This window comes from Aythya ferina (genome assembly GCF_964211825.1).
Source record: "Aythya ferina genome assembly, chromosome: 1".
NCBI classification, from domain to species: Eukaryota; Metazoa; Chordata; class Aves; order Anseriformes; family Anatidae; genus Aythya; species Aythya ferina.
In genome coordinates, this window is record NC_140296.1 from 102,237,171 (window position 1) to 102,255,652 (window position 18,482).

An 18,482-nucleotide genomic window follows, 5' to 3' on the forward strand; every position below is an offset into this window, starting at 1 on the left:
ATCAGAACTATGCTGGATATGTGGTAAAGCACATTATACAGCAGCTATTTTCTTCCCAGGAACACTGGGAAGCAAAAGAGAAGTTTGGATATTTCCAAATTTTTTTTTTTAAGTATGTTGTCAGACTATCTGTAGAGGTTCTCTGAGTCTATAGGGTGCAAAAATTACAATAATCACATTTATTTTCCATTGATATCTCAAGCATAGTAATAAAGACAGCAAAAAGCAGCACCAATGTATGGCAAGTAAAGGACAGCTTTTGCTAAAATGTAAACCATGATGGTTCATTCTTTTGGAGGAAACACCCTTGTTTATGGACGTACCAAGATCTCTAGCACTTGATCTGAAAAGCATACCAAAGTATTGCTCTTGCACTGAATTTGACCACAGCACACATGCGAAGTGACACAGCACATTAAAAAATGCTACAGGCATTGTAATTTGTTTTCTTAGAAAAGCTCAGTGCAGATTAAGCACGTGTTTTTTAGTGAGCTCATGCCTTTCACCTAATTTTCAGTGGGGACAGCTGAGGTACAACAGAAGGTCAAGTGACTTGCCCAAGGTTACCCAGTGAGTCACCGTATCTCCTGGGATCAGGATTCAGGAACCTTCTGGCTCAACATTCCTTGGTCTAATCACCACCCCATGCATTCTGCGCAATCCTTTTGCTCCCTCCTTTTCTAATAGCAGATTGCATGCAGTAACTCTTTTAAAATAAAGCCATTTCTTTCTGCATGCATTGTTTTTCCAATTTGTACAAGTACTTGGTTCCTCGTTAAGAACTGCACAGTGGTATCACTCATAGATGGAAATCCTTTTGAAGTAGTCATGGGAATTTTGAGTAACAAATGATGAACCTAAGCAATAACAATTAATAATTTTTTTTTTTTTATTTTTTTTTTTACAAAACAGCAGTGTTTTGAATTACACAAGCTTACAAAAAACATTCACAGAATGTAAAACTGGCTATTCCCCTTTCTTCATACTTGAACTTTCCTTCCAATATTCTTTTTCTTTGACTGCTGTCCATCACTTATGAAAGGAAAAAAAAAATCACTCTCTCTTTTAAATCCCCAGCCCAGAGGCAGTTTTTAATATTTCTGGCTTAAAAGAATTCTTTGGACTGAAAGAAACAATAGTCTGAAGTGCAGTTTCTTTTCAGGAGCAGACATAAAAAAAGCCACAATCAGACATTCATACACCAGTCCTGCAGACTTTACACAAAACAAACTTCTACTGAAACGTCTTGTTATAACAGACTTCTGTGGGAGATCACAGATACATAACCCCAGTCAGACAGACAATTTGCAGGCAAGATTCTGTCCAGGCAATGCAGACTAGGCAATAGAAACCACTGTGACCACAAAGACTCAAATTATCATTAAAATATGTTGTCCATGCTACATCTGCTATGCTATGGGACGTGTACAAGTGAAGTCAAGATTTTAATGAAGTGGGATGTGGCAATTCCCATTTCATGTCTCCCAATTCAGAGTAACTCACAAGGAATATAATTTGCTGTAGCTTATTGTAAATGAATGAACTCCAGGAGAGTAGATAGTGGAAGAACGAATACATTACATTGCCTGCTGCCTGTATTTTTTTTTGGTAATTCTGCCTTCTTCTATACTTTAATATCTTCATCGATGATCTGGACGAGGGCATCGAGTGCACCCTCAGTAAGTTCGCAGATGACACCAAGTTAGGTGCGTGTGTCGATCTGCTTGAGGGTAGGAAAGCTCTGCAGGAGGATCTGGATAGGCTGCACCGATGGGCTGAGGTCAACTGCATGAAGTTCAACAAGGCCAAGTGCCGGGTCCTGCACCTGGGGCGCAATAACCCCAAGCAGAGCTACAGGCTGGGAGAGGAATGGTTGGAGAGCTGCCAGGCAGAGAAGGACCTGGGAGTGATGGTGGATAGTCGGCTGAATATGAGCCAGCAGTGTGCTCAGGTGGCCAAGAAGGCCAACGGCATCCTGGCTTGTATCAGGAACGGTGTGACCAGCAGGGCTAGGGAGGTGATCGTCCCCCTGTACTCAGCTCTGGTGAGGCCGCACCTCGAGTACTGTGTTCAGTTTTGGGCCCCTCGCTACAAGAAGGACATGGAGGTGCTTGAGCGGGTGCAGAGAAGGGCGACAAAGCTGGTGAGGGGCCTGGAGAACAAGTCCTACGAGGAGCGGCTGAGGGAGCTGGGCTTGTTCAGCCTGGAGAAGAGGAGGCTCAGGGGCGACCTTATCGCTCTTTATAGGTACCTCAAGGGAGGCTGTAGCGAGGTGGGGGTTGGCCTGTTCTCCCACGTGCCTGGTGACAGGACGAGGGGGAATGGGCTTAAGTTGAGCCAGGGGAGTTTTAGGTTAGATGTTAGGAAGAACTTCTTCACTGAAAGGGTTGTGAGGCACTGGAACAGGCTGCCCAGGGAAGCGGTGGAGTCACCATCCCTGGAGGTCTTTAAAAGACGTTTAGATGTAGAGCTTAGGGAAATGGTTTAGTGGGGACTGTTAGCGTTAGGTCAGAGGTTGGACTTGATGACCATGAGGTCTCTTCCAACCTAGAAATTCTGTGATTCTATACGGTTGGAGTACTAACTTGAAAAAAACTACTTGATAGTGTTTATCTGCCAAAGAGGAAATCAATTCCTACTTTATTCTGCAATATGGAAGACTGTGGGTTCAGGCATACACAGACAAAGCGAACTTGTATTGATAATGACTGTTCTGAAACATTAGGCAAAACCCTGCTTCATTCTCAATTCCCTTATGGTTGCACAGATACTGATACTTCACTCTATCTATTTTGCTTCATGTTATGATGTTTCAGAATCCACAGCAGCTTCTCAAAGCATGGCACTGCTTAATCCAATTCTTCATGAGGTTACACATATACAAAGATCAACATAACACCAGAAAACCTCTGAAAACTCAGGCAATGCTGCTGCTGTGTCTGAGTCGCTTCCTGAAGTCTCTGGTAGAGAATTTTGCCCTCAACCCCCTCGCTTCTCTTCAGGATTGCTTCACAGTTGGTGGGAAGGCAAAGATCCCTAATCTAGTCAGACTCAGCAGTACATGGTAGATAAAGAAAGGCTCAAGCATATTCAGGACCTGAGGACTCATTTTTTCCATATCATACCAATTTCCTCCTTCCCTATCTCCAATTATCCACACAAAGGCCATTACAAACTGGCTCAGTTTCACTAAAAATGCTAGATTTAATCGCCATGTGTGCTGCAGGTGGAACAATTATGTATTGCATTTAACTGAAGTTAATCACACTGTTATAAGACAAATGAGGAACTTTTAGTCAAAAATTTTAACCAGCACCCTTTTGTACATCAGATGCTTGTGTTTTGAAACATCGTTTAAAGTTTCTGCCCTACTTTTCACCTCTCATGAAGTTTTGACTGTCCATCTTCTCTTGTAAGCAAAGGGGATATGTTGATGAGGGCCTAAATCAAGTGCTTCTGCTAATGGAATTTAAAATAGAACCTTGAAAAAAGGTTCAAAGAGAAGGAATCAAATAATACTCCTGATGTACGTCATCAGAGTAGATTTGGATGACTCTACACTCTCTCTCTCACACTCCCTTTTTTGTTGTTTTAAGAAAGCAACTCTGTCTAATTATCATTACCTGGATATTTGCCTAAACTTTGTCTGTCATGAAAGAAATATAATACGAAAGTCAAATATCCTTCATCATCTTTTCATGTTCCTCTAAGATTCTGTGCCCTTGGCAATGTATCCCCCTTGAAATGAAAGGCTACAAAAGATTTGTACCTGTCAAGTCTGAAGCTTTCTGTTATCTGCTTTATCTTGACAGCCTTGAAATCAAAGGGCTAAATGTTCAGTAGTGGCAAAGAAAAGATGACTCTGTACTTAATTATGTTGAGTGCATATAAAATGACCACACGTGGTAAAACATGGAATTAGAGTATTTTTGGTTCTCCTATGTACATCAAAAGCAAGACTACTACTTAAACATCATACATATTGTTCTTGGTTTCAGTTTCTCCTGCAGAAGGGTCAGAGTCATATAGTTTTTTTCTAAAGTTTACACAGGTTAGATGTGGTATACATGGCCCTCTTTCTACAACTCTACTTCAGGCTCGGGCCCTGAAGAAATACTTTCAACCCCACTCAGAACTCTGTATAATGGTATTTTTGATGTATTTCAGTGAACTGCCTCAGTTCACTCCAGGAGTGATACCTCACTTCTGAAATGGTTTCCTTACATAAAATTGTGCTCTTTAATAAAATCACTACACTTTGTTGACTGCATTCATGTCATTGTTGTCTTCAGTGATGGTATGTGCCACAGAATGGTGGCATACGGAAAAAGATTTGCCATTAAAAATGTTGTTCTCTAGTTTTAGTTTCTGTACAGGTCCTTGATTTTAGGTGTTCAACTATGTAACACAGCTGGAGAGGAGGCTGGAATAACATCCACAAAAAAAATGAGGCTGAGAGGAGACCTTGAAAAGTCGTCTTGTCCATCCCTCTGCCATGAGGTAGGATCAGCATCCCCTAAGCCACGGCTGTTTGGCCAGCTGACTCCTGTAAGCCTCCACTGATGGAGATTTCACAACCTCCCAAGGCAATTCATTCCTGTGCTGAACTGTCTGTATGGTTAGATGACTTTGGCTAACGCTTAAAGAAAAGCTCCCCTGCTGCAATGCAAAGGCCGTTACCCCTTGTGCTGTCCCAGGTGGACATGGAGAATGATTTATTATGCAAATTTTTGCAACTATTATTAGATATATTTGAAGACTGCTTTTATGCCTCCCCTTTAGTCTTTCTATCTCAAAAGTCACATGTTAGAGATAAAGAAAATTAATGAACAGAGGTTTAATTAGTTCCATGTAGAATTTTTTAAGCTATAATCTAAAAATAAAATACTTGGAAAGAAGATCAGTAAACCATATTACTCAGGAGGATACAAGGAGTAATAGCATGCCAGCACAATTATATAATAGAGAAATAGGAACTTTGCAAAAGGTCAAATGGACAAGAAGGCAGAGCTTTCTCTGTATCCCCTCTTAAAAAAAAAAATTGAAGATTAATGGAAAGAATAAAGATGCATGTAATTTAAGTTATTAAACTCATGTAATTTTCACTGAGCTAAACTGGAGCCTTGCCTGCTTAAAGACTGCAGAAAGGATGCTTTTGTGTTTAAGGAGTAGATTGAAACCCAAGAGGCAAATTTAATCCTTGGCTTTCCTTAAGACTTAGTTTGTGATTTTGGCAGTCACCAAATTTCGGTATCTCAATTACCAATTGATAAAATTGGCAGTAGCTCCAGTTCTTTTCTCCTGAACTCTTCTTATTTTGTTTTTGCAGATGATACACCCTTCAGGCTGGTGGATTGTTTGCACTGAAGCATGCAGGACTCCAGCATAGGAAGGGCTGAAGTCATCAAAGCCTTCTGAAAGCTACTGCATGACGAAACACAACACCAGGCTACTAAACAGAGAATTGTCATTATGCAAGAGAGACGTTAAACGTAACTTGAAATGTGTTGATTGTATCTTTAGAAGATGTTATATTACAGACCTTTAGGGGATGCATAGGCTGGTTTATAATTCATCATCATAAAAACAACAAAATCTCCTATCAAAAGGCTAGAGTATTAGAGTAAAAATTAAAATCAGTTATTTTTGTTTCCTGACAGTTATTTTAATAAGGGATATATGAATTAGCAATATGCCAGCACTGACCTATGAAAATATGTTAAATAAATGTTGAGATCATGGATAATCATGGGTTCTTTAACACTTTCCTCCAGATGTTTCTGTGATGCAGGGAAGTACATGAAATAACAAAGCATCATTTTTTTTTTTCTTTTTATAGTCCATAGTCTGATGACAACAAAGACTTGGAGAATATCTATATGCTGTGCCTAAGACAGTTCTGAGAAGAAGCTATGGAGTGCAGGGCTATGGAGGAATACCATGAAGAAGTTGCTTAAAGTCCCATAAGACATCTCTGTGCCACAACATGGAGTTGAACTCATGACTTCAAGAAAGAATCCAAAAGACTGTTTTTGTGGCAGCAAAGCTACTACTGTCTACACTGATAACAATGAGTCTGCTGTGAGAGAATAACTGCATACGGATTTACCACTAGTGGCTGAATGTCTTGACAGGCTATGATTTTAAAATAACATTTATGATGTAAGCATTTATACTCTTCATTCTGAGGAGAGACTATATTATCACTTTAAAAGCTACAAGATATCCTTGTTAGTACTGTTTTTGTTGTTGTTGTTGTATTTTCCTCATTTTATGCACTTGACACTGTACAGAAATTATTCCTGATTTTGCTACACGCAACTAGGACAAGATTTGGGTCCTAGATGCTTTGTCAATCTTTATAGACAGGTCTTCACATCTTGTCATCTAACCAGCATACTAAGAATTTGGTTGTATCTATTTCTTTCTGTGCTTTTGTTTACAGCTCTTTACAGATCTTGCCTGTTGATTCTGCTCATTCATATTCTCCCCCTCAAAAACTACCAGTCAAAATCCAACTATTTTTTTCTAAAAGGAATAAAATAAACATTTAATGCATAATGTGGTAGAAACTCTGGCAACTCAAGCAGCATGCTTTATTCCACAGCAGGCTGCTTTTTGGCTTCCTGTACATGTATCCAACCCGAGTCCTTGGGCTGTGCATTGTCCTGTTTGGTTGAGCTGCAGTTCCATTTACTTTGGTTGCCTTCCAGGGAAGGAACACAATCCTCAAAAATGCTCTTGGATCCTTCAGAGCGGAAACAGGAGCACTCAGGTCACCTTGAAGTCAAAGTAAGGACACCCAGCCTTTCTTCGGAACAAGTCCATACTAATGATGCTGTATCTACTACAGATGCACACTTGGCAGGGTTATTTAAAAAACTGCAGACAGTGACTCCAGTATGCCTAGCAGCTCACCTCACTCTTCATATTGACAAAAAGGAGCAGCTTATGCTTCAAGCCCTGAGAATCCCCTCTGTCTTGCAGGGCATCTCCTACCCTGCAAAGTGAACTACACCAAATAACTAAGCTGCTGTAAAATTAAAACTACACTCTACCCACAGGACAAGGGGGAACTTTAAGACTTCTGGATTGAAGGAAGAAATCTGGTCTCCAAATAAAATAAAGTAAGGTTTTCCTCAAAGTGCTTAACTAAAGAGTATCCTTGCCATGCTTCAATTTTTCATCCTATTTTGACCTTTAATTTAACATAAGTACTCAAGCAATTTTAGCTGTGTTTTCTTCTGAACATCTCCCACTTGAGGCCACACACACAAAGGTCATTCTGTGATTTGACACCCCTCCTTTCTTCAAATCTTATGGTAAGGAGAAAAAAAAAAGGATGTTATTTTAAACAACCTCAAACTAGAGTTTTTTTATCCATTAGGGTACTTATTTATCCAACTGTTTCAATTCATGCCTTTTTTACATTGAAAATTATAGCTTTTTATGGATTCCTATAAACTTCCAAGGTATGAAAATGGCTCTTTTTCAAAAATGTGCCTCTAGATTACTAAAAATAATTCACTATTGTTTACATTTTCTTTGAGTGGAATTCAAAGTAATAATATGCATATCTTCTGTTCATCCCTATCTTGACTGATCTATGCTTTTCATTTCTAATCTATTTGCACATATATCTATTGATAAAATGACAGTTCAGACACATCGCCCATGACTTCACACAACAGGTATATACCAACACCAGCATCCCCAAAGGGTCCTTCATACAACCATGACAATGCCTACAAACTGTCATCAGTAATTATCACTTTTGGATGTCAAAAGATACAAGCCGTCCCTCTATCAGACTGGACTCTGCATGATAGCCTAAGTGAGACAATCTATCTTTTTGTCCCAGTTCTAGATCAGATTCATGATGAGTTGTCAGCTTTATGGCATCCAGGTTTGATGCCACTAAACTCACCTGTTGTTCAGCTGTCTTTGATGTATTGCCGTACTTATCTCGAAATGCTCTAAACTAGCAATTTCAGACAGCTTTTCTTTTATTACCAAACCATCTTGTTTATTGAAATAAAGTATCTATTCTGGGGACTCATTGTGCTGTAAGATTTTATGCTTTCATGCAACACATGATCCCTCTCCAGCTTCTGACCTCAATTCTTTGAGGCACTGTATGCTGTAGTGTTAGTATCACTAATCATTGAAGGGCCTGGATACTACCATGCAAGCTGATTTTTCATACTTGGTGACCTCTGTTTGCTGAGCCAGGTATATAGCAAACACATAACTCTTAGGCTCTACCTGCTAGCTACTTGAAAATTGAACTATTGCAATGATACTCCCAAAGCAAACTTTACTTTGGTTTGGCAAGAGCTACAAGGCAATTCAGAATTTGGCTCTCTCAAAGTTCTCCTTTCCTTGTTATTTCCTTCCAAGAATGTTAAAAAAAAAAAAAAAAGTTCTCCACTTTTAAATTGCTGTTCACTCATCAAAATGAATAGCCCACATACCAAATGTATTTCTAGTGAACACAGGTCACGAAACATTAGTAAATTAAAAATAAGCAAGATGGCAGCAGTCTCCCTCAAGGAATGTATCATGCCAGAATACAAAATTTCTTCTGTCACTAATTCTATCTTAGATCTTTTGAAGGATACAAGTAAGGTTGCTACATTAAATTGCTGTGCACTGAAGCGGAGACTGAAATGAAGTTAAGCAGTTTTTTAAACAAATCTTTAGCACCTAAATACTATTTCACTTATTTCAGGATTTAGATTAGTACCACATTTTACCATAAAGGTGGAATTTCAATACCATTAGAAAAATATTAGCATTTTGCTGTTTTCCACTAAAGCCTTGTCTGCAGGCAGTACACCTTCCCAAGAAAAAGTTTCATAACAACAGAGCATGCAAGTAGTTCAAAAAGGTGTGTTACTTTCCACTGTGTATACACTAAATGAATATGAATTATACCATATAAGCCAATAAGCCAAACACCTTCTCAGGAGGGATATGTATTGACATTTTTGGACAGTAGCAGCAGCCTTTGAATTTTCACTCTGACTACTGCTTAAAAACGACACTGTCAGAAAGGAAACACCTACTGTGCGCCTTCACTTGCCTTCTGATCCCTTATTAGTTAACCCTGAAGTGCATATGTATACAGCCTTAATCCCCAAGCGAGTATCTGGACCAGGGGAAATCTGGAATTAATTGCAAAGTATTTTGGTTACTAATGCAGCTGTTACAAGTGTTTGATTTGGCAAGTGAACAGAAAAGGCACTACATACCAATTTCGTGAGCCACTGTAAAAGCTGCATGGAGGCCGTCATCTTCAATCACTGCACAGCTGCGCTCAGGAGAGCATATGGTCCCAACGTCTGCCATTCCCAGAGTATCACATGAATGATGCCCACATAAATCCTGCCCAGGAAGGAAAAAAAAGAGTCATTAAAATAAATTTTTACACCCATAGGTAAGAACAGGCTAAAGTCACCAGTCTTTTGCAAACAGCAGAACCAGCAAAAGAAGTTTTCACCTATAGATCTCAATGCAGTTTAAAAGCATGATGATCCAATCCAATCCCTGCTAAAGTCAATGGGAGAATTTTCATTGCCTTTAATGGGCTTTGGATATGATCTATAATTAATTATTTTTATTTACATTTGCATTTCTGCAGTGCATACAGATGCTCAAACTTCCATTGAGCTAGATATACAAAACACATGCCACAGCAACATTTCTCCACTGACAATAAAAATAGAAGAAATATCGTCTTTATTTACAGAAGGTGAACCCAAACCCTGAGAGCAAGTTTCATATTCCTAATCAGTTCTTCAACTACAGTTTGCCCTCCTTTTCAAAAGGCAAGTCTTATACTTGTACCTAAAGAAATGAGATTGTTATATATTAAACCTCATGTCACATCTGTCAAGTAGTACAATGATTAATAATGTATTACCCAATATACCAAGTATTTAAGCAATTCTCAAGGGTTGCTTAAAAAGTCAGCGACAGGACAGAGTCTATTCCTTGATTCCTAGTCCTACTAGCTCAATGGCTAAGTCACATACTTTCTACTTGCAGATATGGGGTGTCTCCAGAAACCATGCAGGTAGCACTAGTTTTTTTCTTTCCATTCCAGGATAGCACTACTACTGAAAGAGGCAGCTTTGGTCAGACATACAGTGTTTTAATTGTCAGTAATAACTTTTCAGTACTGCTGCTGAAGCAGAGGAAAGAATATCAGTTTTAATGGACACATGTACATAGGGTTTTTTGATTGAGAAGGAAAAGTAGGTACCATGGCATTTGGAGCGCTCCCAGATTTTTCATTGTGGTTGAATGAAAATGTCATTTTCAAGGCATTATAGTATTATCAAATGTTATTATCAAAATGATCAAAGAGTACTTTTTTCCCCTTCATTTTTAAGACTCTCTTCTTCCCTTCAGATCTCCTTTTCTAAAGAATTTCTTTAATGAAACCTTTCACAATTAATCCATCTACAGATATCCTGTATGAGGCTCCAGGTCAACAATATTCACTGATTATAGCAGTTCCAAATGTATGCGAGTTTGAAAACACATTCAAGTCCCACTGAAATCAAAGAAAACACTGAGTTAACAGATAATTTGAGGCAATATATCTTTACAAAAAAAAAAAAAAGTCATGCTCAAGTTAGATGAAATATTAGATATAAGGAACAAGAATTTCTGATCAGTTTTTCCAGCTTCCAAGTGTCTGGGTATCTGGGAACTCTTTTTTGTAAGTGCACTCTAGGTGCTACTTAATGTCAAGATTTAAATGCCAACATACCAATTACCAAAACAGTCTTACCAGAAGAGAAGGAATAAAGTTCAAAAACATTTCAATTCCCAAATTTTCACAGGTATAACCCATGGCTTAAGTAAAACTGCCTCTCTGCAGCAATGCAGGGAATTTTATTTATGTCTGAGTCCTCTCTAACTTGGACATTCAATTAGATCCTCAGATTTTGCTTCTGGATCTGCACCAGTTATGGGAAGATACAGAATAAGGATGCATGTTTTCAAGGACTCTAAAAGAAATACAGTTTTTCAAGTTTTATTTGGGCAAATATTATCCTTTACAGCATTTCTGGACCAAGGTTGGAGAGGCCCTGATTGAGGTCATGTAAGTATACTGTCTATAATCTGGGGCATATTCAACAAGGAAGATGCAATACTTAAATTCATGTTAGTTTTGCTTAGGTTCGTATCAATTTAGCCCTCTATGTATCATGCTGAACCTGGCCCTGTCAACCTAAGGGTACATTTTATGTAAGGCGATTTTAAGTGGTTTACCTACAGCAGCATAGTTCAGGTAACAAAACTCAGAAAAACACACGGGCATCGTACCAGTATAAATACCTTTTCATGGTGATATAATTGGTCTAAATGAATGAGTATAAGCTGTATAGGAAGTAGGATACCTTTATAGTAGTTCAATTTTAACTGAATCCACACAAGTAGTTGAACTGAAATTTTTACGCAAACACCAAAAAAGCACATAAATCAGATAGAAAGCAGCTTACTAGAGGAGGTCTGAACTACTCTCATGTCGAGTGTGCCAAGAATGGTATAAAATACATTAATTCGGGCCTTGTTTCTACATGCAGATTCTGTCATTTGCTCTTCTGTTGTACCTAGGGTGTCTTTATTACTCTTTATTGCTTACATTAGGACTACTCCCAGTATGGTACAACCATATCAGCACACATATGGCTCGTGCCAGTGCATGATTTATTTCCATCTGTATACAAGAAGAAACTAAGCCAGTGATATGGCTATGGAGCTATACTAGCAGACACAACCAGACCTCACAGTGATTATCTGGATTAGACAACACGAGTATAATTAAAATTATACAGTCTTTCCAAATAGGCAATCTCAGAAACTTTCTTAGAGTTACTTCTGATGGGATCTGTGGATTTTGGAAAGTTATGACAGGGCTGTTAATCATAAGCATATATTCTGACTTTTGGCTGGTTAGTAACACTACTCTAAAAATTTCCAACACTATGCATGGGTTTGTATTGTGCCACCTTCTTTAGACATCAAAAAAAATAGCTTTGCACATATGCAACCACAGAAGGAAATAACAATGTTCAGTTACTTTTCATATGTTATGTGTTACTGACATTACACTATATTGCATGTCCAGTCACTTCATCAAAGTGTTGTTTTTCCATAACTTCCCAGAGTATGAAACATATTCAAGCATCTCAACATCTTACTCGTAACTTTCAAGCTCATTTGTGTAATAGTCGTCTAGACATAACAAAGCAGGCTTTACGCTTTCTTTAGATATAATTGAACTTCAGGCCAGATAAAGTGAATTTCTTGATGGACTTTATCAGTTATTGGTCACTCCCAGAATATCCCACCTACTACCTAGCTCCTGCAACATCCCACGGGCAGCTGAAAAACGGTTGTCCTCAGATAGCAGGAAGGTGGTGGTGTGGGACCAGAGATCCCATAAGGAAGAAGAGAGGAGAACAACTTCACTGTGCACAGAAAGCGGTGGGCTGATTGAATAAAATTGCATGTCCTTCAGGCAGCTAAGTGACCACATCTGGACTGCTCCCCCAGCATACTGGGCAAGACGGTGTGGGTAGTCCTACAGCCAGCTACTGAATTCCAGCTGGGCAGTGGTGAAGCAACGTCATAAAGAGTCTTGGAAACAAGGACAGGAAATATTTTCTGGTGTTAGCTTCTTTGCATGAAGTTGTTATTGGAGGGATGTCTACAGGTTACCCATCTGCTAGCAGAGCAGTGTGTGACTAAACTCTGAACAGAGAACATGCACAGAGCCTTCTGGTTTTCATTGCAGATGTCAGTCCTTAGTGATTGCATGAGATGAATTTTTTAAACTAATGCTGACATTGTCAATAATTAGGCAGACTATCCAGGACTTGGCTCCACTCTGGTATCAACTCACAGTCTCATTTACTCTTTATTTCTCTTGCCTCTGTATGATTTGAACTTTACATTTCTTCTCGTAACATCCCATGGTACATACTACACAGACAATTAAAGGCTATCAAGTGGCACTTCTGAGACAAATATTGTGAAAATTTGACTATTGGGTCTTTTCTTTCTTAACTCCTCATTCCCCAGTTACATACTCTTTCCCAAGAGCATGACTTTTTCTTATGGAAAATCACACCTGTTTACACTTTCACTCATTTAGATCTTTATAGCAAACTTTCTTTTGACTTACACCTCCTTGACACCACAGATGATCTGTTAATCATCTGTTAATCAATATCTGCATTTTTAGTTTTCCTGGACAGTTTTGGAAAGCAGTCTCAGACTCTTCTAAAGTAGTTTCTGGGAGATTAAAAGTTCTCATTTCCCTTTAAAAGAGTTTCTCAAAAACAGGCCCTGATATAATGATGTAATCTAAGAAAATCCATGTGCATCTCTTTAATTTTTCGAACTCCACCTAAAGCACTAGGACAGCAGGGAGTCACATGATGCTTAAAATCAGTTTTGAACAATTATTTCACCATGGTGTGTAGCTTCCATTTAAAGAGTTGGTTGCTTATTAAGATTTGAATACTCATTTAATTGCCTCCAAACAGCAGCAGAAACTTCTAAGAATAAGTGTTGATATTTCTAAAGAAGGAATGCAGTCTGGCTTTTGATCTAGATTATAGTAGTTTCAAAATAGAGGAGTGAATAGGAAATGCATTTGCTACATGAGAGACAATAGATGTTAAGCCTTAAGCTTTGGCAAACAAATGACTTAGAAAAAATGAGCCGTACATCATAAGACTAGCAGTTAATTAGACAGCCTATTAGAGGCCAGGTTTTCTTGGCATTTGTAAGTACATCAAGAACAGCTGGCTGTTAGCCAAGTATACGTGGCATTGTTGTGAATGAAGATAACTGTCGTGGCTCCCTGCTGAAACAGCTGATTTATTACACCTGAAATTCTTTCATTTGTGCAGTAGCCTTAAAAATGAGAATAAACTGTTTAGTGGAACCTGATATTAGACCAGAGCCTGTGGACTGGATCCAAAACAGTATTTAAGCACCAACACAAACAGTTTGGTGGAATGTAAGTGCAGAAGAACAAAACTAGCTCATGTGTCTCCTGGTATTTGAGTTCCCTATCCTTCACGGGGCTTGTAGCTTGTGACCTTATGGGCCCCAAAGTACCACAGTTTTACAGTCCTGAGCAGCTTAGCACTTATCTTATACTTTTGTCCTTTATGGGAACCCCAGCCTACAGATGCTCTCAGACTGTATCTATGAGATGGGATTATCAAACACAGTTCCACATCACCTTCTTTTAAATCACAGCTAAAAGCTTTTATATCTCTGTGTTTGCTTGCTTGTTTTTCTGCTTTCATTATGATGGCCCAGCAATTAAAGACTTTGCCCCAAAAGACTCAGCTTCAAATTCCTCTGAGGGATGAGGACACTTAGAAGCATGTTTCTTAGAAAAATGCCCTAACCACCAGACTATGGTCTGCAATGAAGTCATGCATGCGTCTGTACGTGTGGGGAGTCGGGGATCCTCCTGTTGCAGCCCACGTGCCAAAGGTTTCCATAGCCCAGACTGCAGTTAGTGCTTCCAGCACTTGATTGAGGGACCTCATTTTTGGTCCCTGTTCCTCAGACTACTTCTGTAATTTACATTCAATAGCCCTTCGGTAAATTGCAGAAACAGTCTTCCCTATGCTTTGGGAACACAGGCCTTCTTGCTCAAAGCAGTTCACTCCAATCGGCAGCTTCAGGTCATGATTTCTCTCCTTCCCACCACATGTATCTTGAATTACTTACTAAACGGTGACATAGCTTTGGTCAGAGGGGTGGAAAGTTTCCTTAACACCTGGAACAGCTTACAACCTACTGGTTAAGGACCTCTCCTGGGAGGTGGGCGATACAGACCTAAAATCCCTCAGGCAGAGGAAGGAATTAAACACGACTTTCCAACTTCCTGCACAAGTGTTCTCACCGCAGGCCTATAAAAGGAGGGTGGGGTCGCTCCATACTCGGGATCCACAGATCCGTCCTCCTGCGCTCAACCCTGGAAAGTAGGTGAAAGTTTATTAACCTTGCAGTGACCGGGAACAGCACCTTTGGAGACAAGTGTGAATAAAAAGAAGATAGAAAGACTAAGGCTTATCCAAACAGAAAGGATTACCAGTATCACCCCAGGAGAGCATGATGTCTGGAAGGCAAAAGGAGTGCAAGACTGAAATTGACAGACCACTAATGGTACACTGGAAACAAGGGCTAACTGGTAAACAAAGTAATTAGGGAATGGTCTATTTTACCCTTCAACTGATACTATGACACTTAGAAAGAGAGACTTTACAAGCCCAAATGGTTCAACGCTGTTCTGGAGAAAGCCTGCTGTGAGAAGTCCTCCTAAGAAACTGGTGGGTCTGGCTGATGGGGATGTCCAGGTAGGGGCACAAGGGAGCAGGCCTGGCAATCGCTATGAAACAGTCAGACCTGCTCCAGACAGACCCACTGAGACACTGCTTTGTCCTCACCTGCTATATTTTGAGTGGAAAGAATGAAGCCTGGTTAACTTTTGGGGAAAACAGGAGTGGCTATACCCGCCATACTTACAAACTGAAAATCATATATTTCCCTTCAGTAGGGAAACTTAAAAACTGAAGTCATCTTCCTTTCAGGTTATTACGTTAAAGTCAGGAATAAGTTTGGGGTATTTGAATACTGAGTAGTCTTTCTGAATTCTAAGTGAGGAGAAATTCAAAAAAATCCAAGGTATTTGTGATGTCCTGTTGGGACCTCCTGATCAGACTGGTAATTTAGACGTGTTCTTACTCTTTCCTTGCCATCCCAGGACACCCCGCAATGAAGTATTAGAAAGGGTCTAAACTGGACTAAGCCTTTGTGCTCTGAATGGACAAAGTAACAAAACTACTTTTATTCCTACAGCATTTAAGGAAAATGCAGTGGGATTATGTAAAGCACAGATTATTTTAAAATATTGACAAAATGCACAGAAAGCTTTTGCACTTTGCACGGGAAGGGAAAAGGCAAACACAATTTCAGTTGCAAAACAGGTGACCGGTATTTGATTTAGCTTTCCTATCCCATAAGTCTTTTGCGCAGAAACTCTACACAATTTCTGCGATTAGTGCAAATCATACTGCTTCTCCCACACAAATAAAATGGCCCATCTTATTTTTCCCTGGGACAGTATCCAAATGTTTTAGATTTGCAACAAAACTGGTGAAAAACCTACAAAACTGATTGATATCACATTATAATTTCCTCAAAGTAATGAAAATAATAATTAGTGAAATATGTTCTATTGACAATTGGTACAGTGACCTGTTTACAGGATAATAATTGTGAGGGGATGATAATACAGAAAAAAAAAAAAAAAAAAAAAAAAAAGAAAAAAGACCCAGAGCCAAAAAAAGCATGTGCTCCACTCAATGAAATTATTATCTATGGAGTTGAAATAATCCAAAGCTTGCTGTTAAACTTCAACAGCACTGTCAGATTGACAGTTAAACTAAATCACATACACAGTTACCCATGTAATTACTGTGTGGAAAAAGGCAGGACAGTGGCCTTTGGCTCTAGTATGAACTTTATGTTAGAGCCAGGCTTGATGGCACTGTCACAGATGATACTAGCAAGCACTTAGGAAAGTATTCTTTCTTGTTGCCTGTATCTACTGTGAGAAATATGTGTTTAAATTTTCACATGATTCAGAGTTGGGGGGAAAAGGAAAGGAAGAGAACTGGATTTTGTCCAAGTGCACTCAATAGTTCACTTGAAATTTAACTAAGAGTCACTAATGAAATAGATTGGAAGAATTCTAGAGGATAATTACAGAGCAGGCTGGAACTCAGAAAAGAACAGTTGGAGTTCGAGTGCAGTTTGCAAGTCACAACTAATATGTTTTTGTACTGTGATAAATAATCTGGCATGTATTTTCTGCATTGATAAGAACCTGAAGACTGAAGATAACCTGTTTCCAGCTTCAGAGAACCATTGACAATAAAGGAGTCCAAAGCAGACAAAATTTGCTGTTGACTTCACTGACATGGAGAACAAAGTGAGCTAATCTCTAGGGGAACAGGGGTTTACAAGCTCTTCTTCCTTCCCACCACACAGCCACTTCTCTACTGTCACACAGAGTGGAGGACTCACCTGGCCACCAGATGATTGAACCCTTGCATCTCTGTATTCTGTGGAGGATGCTCTGAGGATCCATGTGCACTATGGATTTACAGCTTCTGCCAAGGACTCAACCACGAGGTAGTTGAACAGCAGGGGATCCATGTATTCTCTAAGGTTGCTAAGGCCATATGGCCCTAATGAGAGGTCTCACAGGATTTATCAGAAAATTACTACCTTTCTGTTACATTTCAGTACTGAGAAGTCAGACCCCCGTTGTGCTTGATACAGGCCATACTGGGTCAAAATAACAGATTGGGAAAATTAGATATGGGGAATTTAAAATAATCACTGTGGAACCCAACTGAGTTTCTGCAATACTGAGTAATAGATAATTTCTGCATCCACTGAAGTTTTGCAGTCTCCTATACAGGTGATAATAATGACCAGATGTTACTGTAGTTTTCTGGTCGTTACAGAGTAAATGTGGGATTCACTGCATCTAATGGATACAGATACACGGTCTGTGCCCCCTCTGATAGCAATATAGAGCATTGTGGTAGTTTTAACACAAGTCACCTGTATCACCCAAAGCTGAACTCACACTCATGTTTATTTACTATTTATTATGCTCTGCAGCATGAGTGCTTTAAAACACTTTTCAGATTAAATTATCACAGAATCACAGAATCACAGAATTAGTAGGCGTTTTATTCCAGAATGAATAAATCTCCCTCTAAAAATCTTTTTCCATGGGAAATACGTCTAGTATGAATGATGATGATAATGATTTGAACCACTAGTACTAATTTTATAATAAAGGAGAGCTGCCAGCATTCTTAGTCTATCAGTGGTTATTCATTTATCTTTAAACAAGTAATGACAACAGAAGAGGAGGAGGAAGTGATGGTGCTGAATTGTGAGCAAGACTCTTTTGGTGTCAGAATAACACCCGAGTCAATGTGAATACAGGATAAAGATAATTATTATATTAGAGACTTGTACAGCAATAGGCACGCATAACTCAGGTTCTAGTTCCACATAAACAGTTGCATACAGCTGAAGACACATGTTCGACTGACAAACGATTTGCAAATATTATTCTGTTGACGCAGAGACACAAAGTTCGAGGTGGCCTCGGTTAGTAAACAAAGATGGAAAATGTACCTCACAGATTTACTCTGTGCCTCAAAAACAAGCCATTTAGAGGAAGACATCTGGATGTTCAAAAATTAGCACGATGGTATTCAGAGCCCATCAAAACACTCAGCCATGGCTTGGCGTCTCGTAGCTAAGCAACGTACTTCATACATTCAAAACATAGTTGTAAAAGTTGGATCCTCCTGCCAATTGCTGCCACTCTCATTGAAAAGCTAAAC

The 18,482-nt window shown here is 39.2% G+C and overlaps 1 protein-coding gene across 1 annotated transcript in view; it reads right to left on the reverse strand.

The window, feature by feature from the left end:
* Nucleotides 1-18,482, reverse strand: part of ADAMTS5 (ADAM metallopeptidase with thrombospondin type 1 motif 5) — a 47,737-nt gene that overhangs the window by 26,062 nt on the left and 3,193 nt on the right. Inside the window, exon 2 of the mRNA XM_084492744.1 lies at nucleotides 9,255-9,387. Within this exon, the coding sequence (XP_084348870.1) occupies nucleotides 9,255-9,387 (133 nt within the window). The remainder of the gene's footprint in view (nucleotides 1-9,254; nucleotides 9,388-18,482) is intronic.